The 20,379-nt window shown below is 34.4% G+C and overlaps 1 protein-coding gene and 2 long non-coding RNA genes across 4 annotated transcripts in view; 1 reads left to right on the forward strand and 2 right to left on the reverse strand.

Moving 5' to 3' along the window:
* Positions 1–3,549: 3,549 nt before the first annotated feature.
* On the reverse strand, positions 3,550–8,378 carry LOC120352366. The gene is made up of 2 exons (XR_005571805.1): positions 8,134–8,378; positions 3,550–3,737 (listed from the first exon to the last, which is right to left on the reverse strand). It is a non-coding gene; the product is annotated as an uncharacterized LOC120352366 (long non-coding RNA).
* Positions 4,634–7,373, reverse strand: LOC120352365. The gene is made up of 2 exons (XR_005571804.1): positions 7,260–7,373; positions 4,634–4,684 (listed from the first exon to the last, which is right to left on the reverse strand). It is a non-coding gene; the product is annotated as an uncharacterized LOC120352365 (long non-coding RNA).
* Positions 8,379–18,379: 10,001 nt separating the features above from the next.
* LOC111045018 (serine/threonine-protein phosphatase 2A regulatory subunit B'' subunit gamma) overlaps positions 18,380–20,379 on the forward strand; it is a 68,107-nt gene continuing 66,107 nt past the window's right edge. Inside the window, exon 1 of one of the 2 annotated variants that reach the window (XM_039432530.1) lies at positions 18,380–18,710. In XM_039432530.1, coding sequence (XP_039288464.1) covers positions 18,674–18,710 — 37 coding nt within the window. In that variant the 5' untranslated portion in view covers positions 18,380–18,673. The remainder of the gene's footprint in view (positions 18,711–20,379) is intronic. The other variant, XM_039432532.1, reaches the window with a different exon arrangement.

The following is a 20,379-nucleotide window of genomic DNA, read 5'->3' on the forward strand; positions in this document are numbered from 1 at the left end:
CATTCATACAGAAATGTTCTATCTAATCACAGTAAATTGAGATTAATTCCCAGAGGAATGCAAAAATTTCCCTCACAAAGGCCCATTTGCACAAAAGCCGGTTAAGTTTTAATCCTGATTAACTTCACGTGAACCAAATCAGAGAAGACCATTTCAAAAAGATGGATCTACTGGAATTAATCAGGATTGAAAATAACCCGGCTTTTTTGCAACCGGCACTAAGTACCTGATTGCGTGATTACAAAAGTTCAACAGCTGAGTCATAATTTTGACACAGTCCAACACACATGAACTTGCTCACTTACTTCCATTACCAACAGATGACGAAATAATTATTATCAACTGTTTTTCCAAGGATGAATAATAATATCCTTTTAATGTCCTTCAGCGAGTTTTCCCAGGGATGAGACCTTGGAATCGAATCTTTATATTATAAACCTACCATACTATGTTCTGAATTTTGTGAGAATCGTTAGAGCCGTTTTCGAGATCAGGTGAAATACAAACATATAAACAGGTTCCTCGTTTAATGAAATTCGCATTATGTACCTACCATACTCTGAATAAAACAAGTTGAGACTTGACTAAATATCTTTATTGCCAATTTGTGCAAAATATTTCAATATTCTTGTGCAAGTCCTTAGGACTGAATATAATTGATTTTGAAAACTGCATCGACTGGTGTTGTCGAATTGGAAAATATATCCAGTCATATGGGCTTTCATGAAAGATTTTACACAATTTGACAACACGGATATTTTGTTGAAGTATCAATTTTATTCAGAGTAGAGGTGCGCAGGAATCAATTCTGCCAATAATTAAGCTTGTATCGAAAATCGATTTCAGGCTTCTTAGAAAACGATTTTTAAAATGTTCAATATATCACACAAAATGGTATTGATGTGGTTTTTTAGGACCTGGTATTCTCAAACTATTATTTTCTTATAATAGTCCTACAGTTTTGTATTTTTTTTAGCACAGGCATTCATATGCAGACCATTTTCAAAAATGTGGTGTGGCGCACTCACACAACTTTCCTTGACGTTATGAAAATTTATCACCTGACGCTAGTGTTCACACGCATCTCAAGTCCACTATTCAAAGATCCAAGCCAGCAGGTGACAGGACAATAACGCTGGAGACACACGAAGTCTGCTATCTCTTCATAGTGAATGATTTAATAGAATCAATAGTTTGCAATTGAAATAATAACATTTTCTCGAATTTCGAGCTTATTTTAAATTTTAGGTGAAAAAGTTACTGAACATTAATTGTAGAGATTTTCATGCTCAATCTTTTCTACTTGGAATTTTTTGTTTAAATTGTATCTGAAGCCTGATAATTGGGAATCTAAATTCAAACTTTGCATAGATGGGGCGGAGCTCCTGCGAAACATTTTCGCCATTTAGCCGCCATCTCGAATTGCATTGGATCGACATTTTTCGTGTCGGATCCTTATATTGTAAGGACCTTAAGTTCAAAATTTCAAGTTATTCCGTTAATTGGGAGATGAGATATCGTGTACACAGACGCACATACACACACACATACAGACCAATACCCAAAAACCACTTTTTTGGACTCAGGGGACCTTGAAACGTATAGAAATTTACAAATTGGGGTACCTTAATTTTTTCGGAAAGCAATACTTTCCTTATGGTAATAGGGCAAGGAAAGTAAAAAAGATTGTATAAGCTTAAGCTTATAGTGTACCAGTATTCATTGTTTATTAATACAAAATATTGTTTATAATATTATTTCAGAGAAAATCAAGAGCCGGATATCATAATATGTGATTGAATTCTGCAGAATAAAGTTTCTGAGTGATTGAACTGTCGTCGCTATGAAAAATAGAATACGCTAGTTTGAAACTTCCCGCTCATTCCAGTCCACCTAATAGCGCTACTTCGCGCTAACTTTTTATCCAATGAAATTTCAAATGTGCAAATATGTAATAATGGTGTAGCCTACAATTCAAAACTTCCCATCATTTATATTCCTGAATTATATATGGGTTTTCAAGTCTGCAGGCGAGCAGAAAAAATATGTTATGGGTAATTCCACAAAAAATGATTACATGACAGTTTATGTAAGTACGGTACCTACGTTAATTAATGAAAAGGACCGCTCGACTGATTCCAAACCATTTTTGGTTTCAAATAATATGGTTAATTGCTCTTTTCAATCTAATACGTCGTTTTTGATCAACTTCACAGGAGATATAATAAATTTATCATCTCCAATAAAAAGGATCAACTTTAATCTCTTTCATCTTCTAAAATCATCTCAACCAAAAATGAGGTCTGGGCGTATGGAATACACCCCCCTTCCCCGACGTTGACCAGTGCCTGTTTTTGACCCGAACAATATGGTACAGTAATCCTATGCTTAATAAACACAACTTCATGGGAGAACATTGTGTTGGTTATTTTATTTGATTAATATATGGAGCTTTTGTTCGGAATTAATAAAATTTGATTTTTAGATAATAATTTGTTCTACGCATTTTTAAGATTTGTGTTTGACTGAAAAAAAAATATTATTGAATTTTTCCGGCTAGCAATTGTTCAATCAAGCTGTAAATTGTATGAGTTTTCATATATATATATATATATATATATATATATAGTATTGTGTAATCTTGAATAATAAAGCATTCTTTCTATTTATTCTATTCTATATCTATAATGCAAAAGTTTTCGTTAATGTGCGATGCACAAATTTTCTGTCCTAATGTCAGTACAACCAGTTTGAAAAAGCAAAGCAAATCTCAGTATAGTGATATGTAATTTTTGAATAGAATGATTTATCATCCAAATATATATTGTATTGTGTAATCTTGAATAATAAAGCATTCTTTCTATTTATTCTATTCTATTATCTATAATGCAAAAGTTTTCGCTAATGTGCGATGCACAAATTTTCTGTCCTAATGTCAGTACAACCAGTTTGAAAAAGCAAAGCAAGTAAAAGCAAAGCAAATCTCATTATAGTGATATGTAATTTTTGAATAGAATGATTTATCATCCAAACCTATTTGTATACATTATTAGAAATTTAAAAGCCTAGAGATTGCAATAAAAATTCAAGTAAAATTTGAGTTGACAGGTTATTGAGGAAGCTAAAAAACTTTGAAATTCGATAAATTGGAAGAATTAATGTAAAAGAGTGGGAAGTAATTTAGCCAATAAACCTCACGTGTTAATTTCAGCAGAACTTACATAATAATGAAACAGGAAAGAATAAAAAATCTTAAATTATGTATAATATGTAACTTGAGACAAAAATTACCGCTTCCCATGCTTGAATCTGTATAATCAGAATGCTTGAATCTTGATATTCATTGAAGTGATTTGAAACAATTTTTTCTTCATCACAATATATGGGCAATGCTCAACCATTTGCATCAGGCAAATGCCTAAAATTGCATGATGTCCCATAATTTAAAATGTCAATAGTCAAGAAATCACATTGAATCATGAAATAGTTAACATATTTCAAGAAACTATTTCGATCCTCAAAGCTTTTCAATTACTTGATAATAGGAGTAAAATGAATGCTTTGATTACTGCGACCTTCCTTGGTGAACGGGTCCGACCACATTATGACAGAGATGTTCTTGAGAATTGAATAGGTTCCTGGATTCATGGATTTGATAGCTTTTACCACAGCTAAACAGTCGGCAAGTTGATTTCACCTCCTTCTTCCGCTTTTATGATGCAGTACAATAGGTTCACCTGGAATCAAAATAATGGACAAAATCAGAAATCAGATTATAGTGTAATTTAGTACCTGTAATTATGCTTTATTTGGAAAAGTAAATTATGCATTTTTTCCTGTAGGAGGCGAGTTAATAGTATGTAGCACACCGACTAAATTGTCATCACATTGATATTTTGCACAATGATATAAGTTCATGAGACTATGTTCTATGATAATCACTCGTTAGATGCATTTCATTCCAGCATTTCCTAGAGGAGAGACGCGCATAAGGACACCTCAAGGATCAAAAACTTCATTCTTTTCACCGCTTTCTTTGATATCTGTAAAATACTTATTTGCAGTAGTGTAGCGTGCCTTCGTTTGTTATTCACGTGAAGAAATGCAGATGATCGATAAAACTTCTTGAAACTGTAAATTCCAATATATTTTTACAAATAATATAAAATGCAAATTAATTTAAACAGTTCAATTGTAACAACATTGATATTTTTACATTTTCGAGTATGTCAAATTATTCAATTCAAGAGAACATCTTATTTAACTAGGTAATTTGAGAGGTTTTATTGAAAAAAGCTGTAACCAAGGTCTTAAGCTGAATAAAACCACTGAATTGAAAGTCAAGCACTTATTCTGATGCAGTATGTACGTTTAACATAGTGACTTCAGACTTTTAACATATCAGTGCTTCAAAGTGCCAGACGTTCAATCAGGTGGCATAATTCAACTATAGGCCTCAGTCAGAACTCTTCACCCTAATATATCTCTTAATTATGATGTATCCTCAATTGGACAATAAACGTGAGACTAATTTGGACAATAGGACAATCTAATTGAACAATAGAGACTTGGATGTGTAGAAACATTAAAACATTGAAATCACTACCTTCACAGTAATTCTAAAAACTTAACATCGGAAAGCTTTCTATGTGGTGACAGGCAGACATAAATGGCATTTTTATTTCTAAAAAGAAAAACGTATTAGTAGAAGAACGAGTTAAGTAGAAGAAGTAATAATTAAAAAGATTGAATGCATCATACTAGAGATTAATCTACTCTCAATCCACATGAAATTTATATTGATTTTTATTTCTAAGGGTTGCATCCATTTTGCACGTATCGTATAGAGCACTAGCTGACTAAAGAGTGCAGCCTTACTTGTCTTAGCTATCATGGCCGACATATTCCCTGTTTTGATAAGCCTAAAAGTTTGGTCAGAATGGACTCCCTACTTTCAAATCAGTGAAGAGTGCGCAGGTGAATAGTGGAATAAGAGTGGTGGTGTTATATGGCGGAAACTATGTCATTTTAAGTATTCATGTTCATCATGCAGTGTTAAGGTGAGCATCGAGGCTTTATTGTTGGAACGTTCTTTAAAAACAATCACAATGTGGTAGCGACGCAGATGCTTCTTGTAGGCGGTTTGGTTTGAATCTTCATGACAGTTCCTGATCTGGTCGAAAGGATCTGCACTTCCTAGAAAACAAGCTGGGCAACCTAAAAAAGGTGGGGTACCTGAAAATATCGCGGCAGTGAGGGCGTCCATTGAACAATCCCTATCGCGCTCTGTGCGGAAACATCCAGCTCCACTTGGAATATCGTCCAGAAAAGCAAGGCGAATTTTACACTTCGATCTCCATTTACACCCCTAAAAGATTATGGTTGTTTCAGACGACTGGTTAAAGCATACAGATGCTTGCAACGCACTCTTAACCTCTGTGCAACACGATACTATTCAGTGGTCTCCAGATCAGTAAATACAGGAAGTACAGATCCAGTCGACCATACAGTAGTAAGCCATTCCTTAATGGCGTCGCATAGGTTCATCAGAAAGCCAGTCATGATGATTCAAACCAAACCACCTAGAAAAGGTTTAAAAGTTGCATTTTTCAGCGTTTTGCTTCCACGCTCATATATTGAAAACAATGCATTCAACCGACATAACTAACTATTCAAAAATGAAGCTTGATACATTCTCTACACTTTTTGTTTAGTGAAATTTTGTGATATTCCCAACAGTTCCCCAGATATTCGCTCTTGAAGGTGTGTAATTCTTAAAATAGCAGGTTTTTATCCAATGTTTTGCTCTTTCATGGGTCATAGCTCTCCAAAATGCATCATAAAATGGGGACTTTTGATATGTTCTCCTCCTAACTAGTTTCAACATAGCTGATAAGTCAAAAATGTTGTTTAAAACATTCCCTCCAAATTCCTTTGTCCATTGGTCTATTGTTGCAAGAATGGATATTTCACACTCAACACTAAAGCTGCTGCAAAAGGTGTTGAGAAATTTGTAAAAGTGTGAATTTATACATCAAATTGAGGAGAATTTAATGCTCTATAAGCTCATAATCAACATGGATTTTTCCCATCGATTTTTAAAAAGTTATAAAAGCAAAAATAGAAAAAAATTGGTGGCAAATGGTTTTTTTAATGTCACACCTTCAAGAGCGGATATCTCGAAAACTAGAGGAGATAAAAAAAAGTTGTAGAATGAATATTGTAGATCATGTAAGCTTTAATTTGTTATATATGATAGTTATGGTAAGTCCTTAAGATACATATTTTTGAGTTTTATGCGAGAAACCAAAAAATGGTAAATGGAAACCACAATTTTTATACTGGGACAAAGTCACCATAATTTTAACCTAAAATGACTTTTCAATGATCACTATGTATAACAATTAAAATATAATTAAAAACAAAAATAAATGTACTCGCCGATATTATAAGTCTTTTAGAAATGAGTTTTCTAATAGGCTACGAAGTTCTCAGACAACAAAATCACAAGATGAAGCAAGAAGCTAGATTTTATGTCGATAATTCAAGTAATATACCGAGATTTGACAAGATATTGATTGTAAAACCTAGATAATGATCAAGGCTATGGATATAAATGTTAAACATCGATTTCGGATAACAGATATCGGAGATAAATGATTTGAATCTTTTTCCGCGACGTGGGTCAAAGTCACCCCGGTACCTATTTTACAAAGGCGACTTTCTAGAAGTATCTTAAGCCTAGGTGATGAAAAATGATACAATATAAGTAGAGTTATAATAAATGAGGTTATGTAGAGTTCTTTTTTATTATTGTATTAACTTAATGATAAGTTAATAGGAAAAATATCAAATAAAAGATCATTGCTATAGATTCACAAAAAAGCTTGTAGTGCACCCAATAAAACACAGAAAGCAAGACAGGATAAGGGGCTAAGCTATCTGTGATAATAGGAAAACAGTTACCGTACAGGAAAACTTTATTTTCTATATGAAAACATAGCAAATCAAGTATGGGTGCCTCAGTAGCCTACCTACCTTAACTTATTGCAAATGTTAATTAATTTCATTAGATTATTGGAACACATCAACTTATATTTTATAGCTTTTATAAAGTTTCTAGTTTTTAATGTTCCCGAAGACCTGGCATTACTGGCAAGGGCTGAAGAAGTTAAATCATAAAGAAGTAAATAAACCATTTCACAAAACTTAAGTAACTTACATCTAGTTTTAATAGGTTGATATTAAAGAAAACTTACTTGGTAGGTTTTTGATATTTCATTAGCTTCATTAACTTGAGCCATTCGTTCTCCACAGAAAACTCAAAATATAGGTACGATATAGGCAGTACTGTAGTAATGATGATACGCAGGGAAGCAATTATTGCTATTGTTATCTGAAAAATAGTTTCCAATTAGGCCTAGCATAAATTAAATAAATATAGGCTAAGTGAATTATCATCAGAATAAAACTAAATAGCCAAAATAAGTTAAATCAATAAAATATGGTATACTACACTAGTTTTAAGTTTGATGTTTTTAATTAAAAACATTGAAAATATAAAGTTGTCTTTCTTATTGTATTACTTTATGTGATACATATGATTATAAAATAAAATGATAAACAATGAAACAATGTTGATCAACCAATCTCATTGATTCACAGTGAAACTAGCTTATTGTTCAACTCTAAATTAGAGATGTGTCGTTCGGTCATGACCCGTTCGAATTGAACGGGTCATTAAGGTGAACGAGTGATCCGGATCACATTTATTCAAAAAAACCCGTTCATTTGACCCGTTCATCAACTGGGGTAAACCCCTGTTTTTACTGTCTTCACACATCGTGAACATTTTTTTTTTGCTTGTTTATAGGAAAGCTATGGAAAATTAACCGTTCAATCGAACGGGTCTTTTAGAACGGGTCGCGGCAGTGAACGTGAACGACTGACCCGAATCAGTAAAGTGATCCGAACTTCCCATCTCTACTCTAAATGTATTAGGAAATACTGTACCTATGTAACTAAGTTTAATGACCAACAACCTTGAAAAATAAACATTAATTGTTATTATGGATAAATAGCAACATAATATTTCAATAGGAAAATTCAAATCCTAAATAATGAAATACTTACCAACATATAAGTCAGTTTCTTTCTTGTTATAATAAAGATTTTTTTATTAGGTATGCTACATTATTGCTACTTCATTTTATAACTAATACCATAACCAACAGTAAAAACACGAATTAAAATTATAGTGGTTTATAAAATAATAGTCATGTACATATTATGCAAATTTTCAAAACTCTGTTATCTGTTTCAAACAAGACTGACGACTGTTGATGAATTTATTCTAGGTTAACTATATATAGTGAGGTCCACGTTATAATGGTAGTGGATAAAGATAGAAGAATAGCGATGCCGATTCTCTGCATTAATTAATTATATTTCTACACTGTCATAAACATAATTGGCATCGTTGTGGACCTAGAAAAGGATAATACTACCGGCTTTGTCGAATGATAGACAAGGATAGCAAAACCAAAGTTGATCTAATAGTCATTATAACGTGGACCTCACTATAGAACCCTTCATATTTGTTTTGCGATAAATTTGTTTCATCACACATCTACACAGTCTCCCTAATAACGATCGATACTGTGAGTTCGATATATTTCCAATTCCACATACTTTCAATTCCACCAGCTGACAAGATATTTTGAGTTCCGCCGGTCTGCACGATATTCGGAGTTCCGCCTGTCAACATATTCGGAGTTCCATATATTTCCAATTCCGGCCAGGCACGTCACGGCAATTGAATCTCCTCCTACCATAAAATGTAACTGTCCGCAATCATTACGGGCATTCATTGACTTTTGCAAGTCCCACATTACCGCGCTCGAAGCGCTTCAACTTGGAGTCCAAATCAAGGACTTATTGTACATGCACAAAATGTTGTTGCAGTTGGATACTGCTACTGTTCGAGAATGGGAAAAGAGTGTTGGTATACACGACATTCCCACCATTGATAAATTTTGGAATTTTTTGGAATCACAATGCAAAATCATGGAAGCTGTTGCTTCAAGCTCAGCTAACCATCATCAAGGAAGTGTACAGCAAAGTACATCCAACTCGGTTGGTGCTCATAGCAAGCCGAAGTTCAATCAAAATCAATCGAATGTTCAAGCTAGGATGCAGGCTACTACCTCTTCTATGTCACCTTGTAGTTTTTGTAATTCTGTTGGTCATTCTCCAAATCGTTGTAATGAATTATTGAAGTTGCAGGTTACTGATCGTTGGAATGCTGTCCGTGACAAAAGGTTATGTTATAATTGCCTCAAGCCTTTCGCATTCAATCATGTTTGTTCGGACAAATCGTGTACACTTTGTGGCAAGAGTCACCACACTGTTCTTCATAGGTCGTATCCTCAATCACGAGACACTCAGCCTACTTCTAAGGATAAGGTAACTTCAAATGTTATTCATTCTCAATCCTTTGCTCCCTCCAAGGGTAAGAATGCTGTTTTGAATTCCGTCATGGTTCAGAATGCAGAAACAACTAAGCAAACTGTTTCTCATGCAGAACAGCCTCAGAAGAACTCTCATGTCACAATGAGCTCCACTTCGTCACTGTGTTTGCAACAGCAATCAACTGTCGCCTTGTTACCTACTGCCGAAGTTTTGGTTCAATCTTCTAGTGGGGAATTTATTGAAGCAACCACGCTTTTAGATTCTTGCTCTGATTGTAATTTGATGTCAACTAGGTTGGCTGAAAAATTGTCACTTGTTACTTTGTATTCTGACACTTTGATTCATAGTGTAGGTGAGAATAAGACCAAATCATCTATTTCTCATTCAGTTTGCTTGTCTTCATCTGATCGTTCATGGTCGGTCGAAGAAAATTGTATTGTAGTTGATAGCATATCATCTAATGTTCCTAGTGTGAACATTGATCTTTCTAAAATTTCAATTCCTGTTGAACTCAAATTAGCGGATCCATTGTTTGATCAGCCTAAGCCTGTAGATCTGTTACTTGGTGCTGGCATATTTGCATCTGTTCTTCAGCCTGGTAAATTGTATCTAGCTCAAAACGCTCCCATTCTTCAGAAAACCAGTCTAGGTTGGGTCATATTTGGTTCTTGTAAAGCTATTCGTCCTATTGCAGCACCTCGTTCGTGCCTCCCCGCTTCACCTGTGGCCGCTCCCCGTAGGGTCATGTCAAATTTTCTGACTTCAAATGAGGTCTCTCATCAGTTAGAGAAATCAGTTCAGGTATCAGTTCAGGGAATCAGTTCTCAATCAGTTCAGGTATTGGCTACTACTTCTTCTCATAATGATGTTATCTCAGGCATAATTAATAGTTGCTCCACCTATCACAAAATCGTTCGTACAACAGCGTATGTTCTACGGTTCATTCATAATTGTAGGAAACAAAATTCAGTCGCTCCGCGCTTTGTCAATTAACTGTCTCTGAAATTTTAGAAGCTGAAAATTGTATCTTCAAATCTATTCAAGAAGAAGCCTTCTCTGCTGAACTTAAAGCATTGCATCAAAATCAGGAGCTATTGCCTAATAGTTCTATTAAAGCCTTGTCACCATTCATTCACTCAGATTCTCTGCTCAGAGTTGGTGGACGTTTGCAAAATGCAAATGCTTCCTTTGATTATAAACATCAAATATTGTTGCCCAGCAATCACAAATTCACTCGTGCATTGATTGTTGCTCACCATTGTCGTCTAAGTCATGCTGGTGTGCAGGCCACCATGGCCAGTGTAAGACAACGATTTTGGTTTCCCTCCACCCGTCGCACCATCAAAAGTGTATTGTGGCATTGCATAATGTGTTTTCGCTTTTCGGCTCTTCGTTCTGAGCAAATCATGGGTAGTTTACCAGCGGCCCGCGTTCAGGCCAATTTTCCCTTTTACAATTGTGGTTTGGATTACGCCGGTCCTATTTCCATCCGTGTAGGTGGCCCCAAATCTTGTACTTTTTCTAAAGCATACTTGTCGCTGTTTGTGTGTATGGTAACTCGTGCTGTTCATATTGAAACTGTCTCGGAACTTACTTCCAAGGCATTTATTGCCGCTCTGATTCGGTTTTCTGCTCGTCGTGGCATTCCACATTCTATTTTTTTCGGACAACGCCACAACTTTCGTTGGTGCCAACAATGAGCTACGTGAGCTCCACGAATTTTTGTCCTCTGATCGTCTCAAATCAGATATTCATGACACTATGTCTGTACTCAACATCCAATGGCACTTCATTCCCCCTCGGGCTCCGCACTTCGGTGGACTCTGGGAGAATGCGGTAAAAAACTTCAAACGCATATTCCGTGTAGTTACATTCAACAAGGTATTTAACTTTGAAGAAACCTGTACTCTTGCTGCTCAGGTCGAGGCCATCTTGAATTCGCGCCCTCTTGTTCCCTTGTCGGAAGATCCACATGATCTTGCTTACTTGTCTCCAGGTCATTTTTTGATTGGACGTCCACTTATGTCATTACCCTTCTTACCGCCTAACACCAAACACATTGACCATCATTCACGTTGGTATCAACTTGCTGTTTCTATCCAGGAGCTTTGGGATAGGTGGTCTCATGAATATTTAACCACTCTTCAGAAAAAAGGCAAATGGCTAAACAATTATGAAAATTTGAAGGTCGGTACAGTTGTCATCTTAAAGGATCCTGGTTCTGCACAGTCCACTTGGAAGCTGGTGCGCATTACTGAAGTTCATCCCGGTAAGGACGACAAGGTTCGAGTTGTCACTGTTCTCACTCCCTCTGGCAACTTTAAGAGAGCTATTTCGAGTTTAGCACCTCTTCCCATTGATGAGGATTCTAGTTAATCCCCTTGCTCTTATGGTTCATGTTGTATTTTTAGGTTTCATTGTTTTTTCCCCTGGTTCTCACATGGGGCCCAGTTTTCAATTTCCAATTGCCTTGCCAGATTTTACATATTTCTTACTTTTTCTTATTGTGCCATACCCCCGTATGACACAAGGGGCCCAGTTTATGTAAAATCTGACAAAGCATTTATTGGAACGGTTCCACTTGTTACTCGTTCCGCTACTACGTAGACATCATGTCGTCATTTTGTCCATCTGCGCTGACCGGTGACGTCACAGTCACGGTTCTTGCCACTGCCATATTCAAGTTGGTTTCCTATATTATTCGTCGCCATTTCAATTTTAATATTTATACTATTCGATTTTTTGGAATTTATTTTGTCTTTAGGCATCTTACTTTCTAGATATTTGCTACTTTTTCACCATACGTTTGTAAACGTGTTATGTTCGTGGATGACATTTCCATTTTCATTTTTGTTGCTGAGCGTGGGTCTGTCTTCTTGTCTTTTGCAATGGTTCCTAGTCGAGAGTGCATCTACGCTTTCGGTCTAAACCTTTTATCCATATTCATCTGATCTACGAAACTTTTTTAAAAGTGAATTATTCTTCCAAATTAATTCGTTTATTCTATTCTTCAATTGTGATTCAATTATTCATCGATTTCTTCACTTATTTACTCTGATAAACTTTGTCAAAATTGCAACCTCGTGTGGGCGTTTATTGCTATTTATTTGATCTACGGAACGTTTTTTAAAGTGTGAATTACTTCTTCAAATTAATTCGTTTGTTCTATTCTTCAATTGTGATTCAACTATTCATCGATTTCTTCGCTCTGATAAACTCTGATAAACTTTGTCAAAATTGCAACCTCGTGTGGGCGTTTATCGCTATTTATTTGATCTACGGAACGTTTTTTAAAGTGTGAATTACTTCTGCAAATTAATTCGTTTATTCTATTCTTCAATTGTGATTCAACTATTCATCGATTTCTTCGCATATTTATGCTGATAAACTTTGTCAAGTTCACAACCTCGTGTGGGCTTCAATTGCCATTCTTCTAACAATTGGCTTCACCTCGTGTAACTCAAACTTTCAAGTTCATCATCTTTACCGTTTGGAAATCATTCTAAAAATTCCACAACTTGAAGGTCGGATTATTTGTTTGGAATTCTACATGCTTCCACTGGGTGATTTGCCTGCTGTGGTGGATGCTTCCATTCTTGTCATCTCATGGCCAGATCACATCGTCGCTTGCTGATGTCCTGTCCCTTTGGATTTTGCGGATTCCTTGCCTGTCTGCCTGGCTGCATCTCCTCTTCAAAATTTTATTCAGGTTACGTAAATCGTTCTATTCAATTTTCATTTACGTATGTATCACATAATTGTTTTATTGATGTCTATCTTGACATTCAATTCACTGAGGCCACCGACGCCTATTAATTGATCTATTGATGTCTATCTTGACATTCAATTCACTGAGGCCACTGACACCTATTAATTGTTTTATTGATGTCTATCTCGACATTCAATTCACTAAGGCCACCGATGCCTATTGATTCATTGGATTTGACAGCTACCCTTGGCTTCACAAGTGATTTTCTGAGGCCAATGACGCCTATTAATTGTTTTGTTGATGTCTATCTTGACATTCAAATCACTAAAGGCCTATGCCGCCTATATAATTGTACTCAATAGTAGCAACTATTTCATTGGATTTGACAGCTACCCTTGGCTTTACAAGTGATTTTCTGAGGCCACTGATGCCTACTAATTGTTTTGTTGATGTCTATCTTGACATTCAATTCACTGAGGCCACTGACGCCTATTAATGGTTTTATTGATGTCTATCTTGACATTCAATTCACTAAGGCCACCGACGCCTATTAATTCATTGGATTTGACAGCTACCCTTGGCTTTACAAGTGATTTTCTGAGGCCACTGATGCCTATTAATTGTTTTGTTGATGTCTATCTTGACATTCAATTCACTGAGGCCACCGACGCCTATTAGTTGTTCAATTGATGTCTAACTTGACATTTAATTTACTGAAGGCCTATGCTGCCTATATTTTAATGTATTCTATTTGTTGAGCACTAGCTACAGCTCATTGTCATTTATTATTATTCCTTTTGTCAATTGATGTCTCACTTGACATTTAATTTACTGAAGGCCTATGCTGCCTATATTTTAATGTATTCTATTTGTTTAGCACTATTTACAGCTCATTGTCATTTGTTATTATTCCTTTTGTACTATTGATGTCTATCTTGACATTCAATTCACTGAGGCCAGTGACGCCTATTAATTGTTTTGTTGATGTCTATCTTGACATTCAAAGCACTGAAGGCCTATGCCGCCTATATTTTAATGTATTCTATTTGTTGAGCACTAGTTACAGCTCATTGTCATTTATTATTATTCCTTTTGTAAATCATCGTCATTTATTATTATTCCTTTGTAAATCATTAAGATTGAACTTTGCAGCAATAACTTTTCATTATAGCACTCAATTTATATTCGCAATTCAGGTATCATTAATATTACCTTTCGATTATTGTCAGGCTTCAATGGTCATTAATGTCATTGACCTAATCTCATTTAAATTTTGTATTTCTCTAACGTTTTATCACATGTTGTAATTTTCCCAAGATTTTTCAACTCAGTCTTCTTACAATTGTTTTTTGTATGTGGCCATCTGCCTATTATTATTTTATTATTATTAAATCTTATCTTGTTGATTCATTTAGTCTTTTATTGGCGTACTTACCACACTTCAAGCTATCAGTATTTTTATGCACAGAATTCAAAGATTTATTTGTAGGTATTAATTTCAACTATCATTCACAGTCCACTGCCCTGACCTTGGATTCTGTCAGCATTTTTCAAATTTTGTTTTTCGGGTCATGCATGATTCGACGAAAATTTGCACATACCCATTCAATGTGATCATACCCTTATTCTCATGTTTCAGGATATTATTCATATTATTACTTTTGTGACCAAGAATAAATCTTTCAAGTAGTATCCTACCAGAGCGTCAATAAACATAGCATTGGTTCATTAGCACTATTGAAGAATATACATAGATTTTTCATGATACGACATGGTCTTACATATGATATAAATACAAGAACTCAGATATCTCACTCTACAACAAATTATTATTTACTCTGTATCGATCAGCCATAACCCATAAAGAACACTACTTACCGGTACTTACTTCAGATGAGTAAGATGTATTCCTCACGGTCTTGGATCGGGGAATCGTCAAATTTCAAATTGTGTCAAACTCTGTTAAGAGTAGAAGCAGATTAGATAAAAATGATATGTAAGTTACTGGATCAGGCTGAATATTAAAATCCTTTACTGAGTAAGCTAGCAGTATAATCATTGGTACTGTATGTTCTGTTTTAATACTAAAGATAACCAACACTACAAAAGTTTTCTATTTCAAGCCATTCTTGTTATGATTTGAGAAGAATTCTTATTCCAATAGTGACTTATATAATAAAATGAGTGATAGCCTACCTATTTACCTTTTTAAAAAAATTATGTTTTATCTAAAAATTCCTTAAATCGAATAAAGCTATAAATATTAGCATACTACAAAAGCCGTGATTGTAATTCCTCTCGTAGAAATTGAGCAATACTGTAATCAAAATTGAAAAAAACAATAGGTAGACCTAATTTGAAGCTCAAGCAACTCAACTTCACACTATATTTTTTGACAATAATTGAAATACGTGTTTGAATTTGAAAAAGCTAATTTAAAACAAGGCTAACCTACAAATTGGTTAACCAATAACTAAGAATATTAAGAGAACTCAATGATTACTACCCTTGAAATTCATGATGAAGGACAAAAATTGTATTGGTAAAATAAAATGAGAACCCTTTTTTCGAAATAGTATATTTCGCACCTAGGGCCGAAAATGAGATATTTCCGGCTTGAAATCGGTTTTTAAGTCCGAGGCTGTAGGCCGAGGACTAGAAAAGATTGAGAGCCGGAAATACATTTTTGCCCATGGTGCAAACGCTATTTTTCGCCACACCAAAAAAAAACTTCCCAATATATAAGAAATTAAAAAATAAATAAAATTCAAACAGCCTATTTTGATAGTTTGAATCTTGGTTATGACAACTTTCACTGTCAATTAATTTCAATATTCCTAATTAATAATTTACAATAGTGACAATATTTTTATACTATTAATATTTCGAATAATTGTTTGAATTTTTATAGCTCACGCTTTGCACCTGGTGCAATATCTCATGGATAGATGGATGAATAGAATTTTCATTACTATTTTGAAATAATGTGATTAAAAAATTAATATAATTGCATATTTCACAGTTTTGTCTCAAAATATATCTAAAAAATTGATTGACATTTAAATTACGGTAACTAATATAAAAAATAGCTAATAAAAGTCGAAATTCATCGACAAAAAAAAATGTCACTGACCGAGGTTCGAACCTAGATCATGTTTGTAATTCACTAAGCTTTGAGTTCTGATGTGTTACGCCTTTACGCTCTCGGCCATTGAATATTTTTGATAGAAGAGGCCTGTAAGTCAGGTAACGTATGTGGGCTACTATAATATAGTGTAGCCTATAGCGGCAAACTTGAAGCCGGTTTGCCGGCATTTTCACAACAAAATATTGCTCTGAAAATAGTTAAATCATAGAGAAAACATTCGAAGATTCAATCTTGAGTGGGCCTAATGTTTTCTCTATATGGTTTGATATTGAAGAAAAATTATCTAAAAGTTTTAATAATGAATTACGGAAAAATTACTAGGAATTTTTCAGTCAAGGCTGAGTTTCACCAGTAGGCTTACCTTAAATTTTAGATCTCTGCTGTATTTTCCTATTATTATTGTTGATTGTATTGCATTAAGAAGTGGAATTCGATAATAAAAAAGAAACAATTATTACTCTACCTCACTTTTAAAAATTGATACAATTATTGTACTTTGATTTCAAATTCGATTCTTCATTTTTAAAGACTTGCGATACCTACTTACCTTTCTGACAATGGACAATGCAGCCAACATTATATTGTTGAGGCTATGGAGATATCATCGTATTCTATTGTTTGATATCAAAAACACAATAATAAATATTAAATTATGAAACAGTAATTCATAAAATATATTATAGACATGATACCGCGATTCACGATACATAATTATATAGATTATTACAGTCGTTATGAGATTATCTCTATGATTTTTGTGAGATCGGACACGATCAGCTGTTATTCAAGGTCATTTTACAGCCCTAGGGCCGTAAAGTTTTACCGGCCTGGTCGGAAAACAATCACTTTCGGCCTCCATATGACGCACGTAAACCAGCTCATTACATCCAAGTGTGGCAAAATAGTATATTTCGCACCTAGGGCCGAAAATGAGACTTTTCTGGCTCGAAATCGGTTTTCAAGTCCGAGGCCGTAGGCCGAGGACTAGAAAAGATTGAGAGCCGGAAAAACATTTTTGCCCATGGTGAGAACGTTATTTTTCGCCACACAGAAAAATAAACAATAAATATATGAAAATAATTTATTGTCTATTATAAGCACTTCCGAAAGCAAAAGTGGAAGGTCATAGCTCTATCAAATCTGAGGTAATCTGAATATCAGGAAATTGTCCAAGTATTTTAATTTTTTATTCTGATTTGTCTAAATAACCTAAAAGATTATGTTCAATTATGTAAGAGGTTGAGTTTAAACTTTTTATTCTTCCAAATGACAATAAGATGATATTATTATAAATGTTTTAATTATTGAATGCTAAACACAAATAATGAAAAGTTTTTGATCAGCTGTTTTAGCACACTTGAAATTTGGCCAATCTGAATGTCAATGGAAGTTTAGGTTAGAAGTTCTATCCTACTCTGAAAATCGAATTATTTGAATAGTTTATGATAATATATATCTTATCTGTATTTTATTCATCCAAATAGAATGATAGTATATTATTGCAGAATACTTTATTGAATTCTAGAAGCATAAAATGATTCCGTTTATCCACTATGTTCCGTGATAAACGCAGTACTGGGAGGTTTGAGGTTAGATTCTATTATACTCTGAAAATTGAATTTGAATAGTTTATAATATCTCATTTGTATTTCATTCATCCAAATAAAATGATAGTATCTCATTGCAAAATACTTTATTCAATTCTGGAAGCATAAACTTATTCCGTTTCATAAACTATTTTGTAAACACGTTCACATCAAATCAGAATCAGCTGACTTCAAGGTTATTTTACAGCCCTAGGGCCGTAAAAGTTTTACCGGCCTGGTCGGAAAACAATCACTTTCGGCCTCCATATGACGCACGTAAACCAGCTCATTACATCCAAGTGTGGCGAAAAAGTAGTTATCAGTTGAATTATTAGCGTTTATTCATAAAAAATTCCACTCGACATATGGATTTCAATGAAAACACGGGTTGAAGTGTACGCTTTTGAACAGCTGATCGGCTGTATGTTCTGGCCATGTAGATCTTTAGTAGGCACTGATTGATCTTACAGTACTTTTTGTTGTTGCATCTGGCAATCTGGCATCTGATTCACATTTATGTGATTCCTAACCTAAAATATTCACTGTGTTCAATAATATTGTATATTGACCAATTATTGTTCGTGTTCATGCTGTTTACTGCTGAATGAACATTGACCGTTGCTTATCATAATGTTTATTGATAATAATATTATTGCCATTACTGTCATATTTGTGTATTAGATAGAATTTAAAATTATTGTTTTCATGTTGTTGCTTTAATTTCCACTAATTTTAAGCTACCTTGATTGAAAATCACTGATGGATTTGAAGTCAGCATTGAAGTCAGCTATTGAAGGTTAGTTGTTGTAACTTTAAAGTCTCTTTAGTTCTTATAAATAAATGTTTCTTTTTCATTTATATGAACAATTTCTTGATATATTTGTATATTTGGCTGCACCGATTAGAAAAATAACCAATATTGGTAGGTAGGCCTACCTAGCGTAGCGGTGTAGATAGAAATACGTTTTTAAAAGACGTAGCTCAAGTATTTCTAAATGTAAATCAATCTGTCTCCATTTCATACCAAAATAGCGTTGATTTCAGGCTGTTCAAAGGCTAAAAATAAACATTAACTCTCTACGGGTGATATTTCTCAAAGTTTTGTTATTTGTATAAGCTACTATCAAGCTATCAAAATGAAATTCTTTTCTCAGGAAAACGTTTCTTCAGATTATCACTTTTTGAGATATGAGATAAAATGTAATAAAACATCTAAACACAAAGTTTAGATGTTTTGTTTTATTCAATCAATATGTACTTACTGCGGTGGTTACTCGTACCCCAGTCGGTACTTAGCCTCATCAACTAAGCCTCTCCAAAAGTTTCAGTCACTCGCGTCCTCTTTTAGGCCCAACCTCCTCATATCTTTCCGGACCTGGTCCCACCATCTAGTTTTTGTCCTTCCAGCTGGTCTATCTAGGATTATTCCTCAGTACACTGTTTGTCATAGCGCTTTCTTCTTTCCTCAGAATGTGTCCCGTCCACCGTAACCTTCTGCTTTTAATCTCACCCACTATGTCTGGTTCATTGAATGTTTGGCGTATTTCATAGATGTGTTTGATTCTCCAAACTCCGTTTGAAGAATTAATAATATGAAGAATTCATTCTCTAAATTTCATGGATTTATCCCTCGCCCAATTTGAAATGTTTTGTCCCATAAATCTGAAATTTAGGCGCTCATATCTCAAAAAATGATGATCGGAAAAAAATGTTTCCCGAGAAAACTTTTCATTGTGATAGCTTGATAGTATACAAATTGAAAAACTGTAAAAAATATCACCAGTAGAAAGTTTATATTTAGCATTTGCACAGCCTTAACATTGGGAGATGGGGCGGCAACATCTTTCGAAGACGTATTTATAGCTACGATACGTTAGGTGTGAAGTGACCTTTCGTGTATTTAATCACATTGGAGGCACGTCGGTAGCATAGCGATGGGGGGGGGGTTTAGGTTACACCCCCATGAGCCCAAAAATACAAAAATCCAACATACAAAATGCACTGTGTAAAGATAACTACAAATTATTTTATTCAACTTCAATATAGTTTTCTGAACGTTGAAAACTATTAAACTTATTCAAATGGTTTGTAAATGGCTACCTACAATAGCAATCTCATATCAAATAATTGTCATCTTCGAGTGGTTAATTTATTGGTATTGGTTTATTATTTTATGTAAGAAGCCTCTCGGTGATGACAAAACATGTTTGATAAACATGTGTGTGTGTATGATAAACATACATGTTCCACCATTATTTGCCAGCTATATACCCATACATACTTTTCAATGACACCGGGCTATGTTATGAAATGTGTGCCTAAAAATGATGTTTCCAAGTAGACTCAAATACCTATACTATAATAATTATGATGGTGCATATGGTAGCTCTATTTTGATACATACCTTAGTAGGCTAAAGCACCTTTAAATGCTGAATGAAAATAGCAAAATTTCATAATTGCATT

The sequence above is a fragment of the Nilaparvata lugens genome, chromosome 7 (assembly GCF_014356525.2).
Source record: "Nilaparvata lugens isolate BPH chromosome 7, ASM1435652v1, whole genome shotgun sequence".
Taxonomy (NCBI): Eukaryota; Metazoa; Arthropoda; class Insecta; order Hemiptera; family Delphacidae; genus Nilaparvata; species Nilaparvata lugens.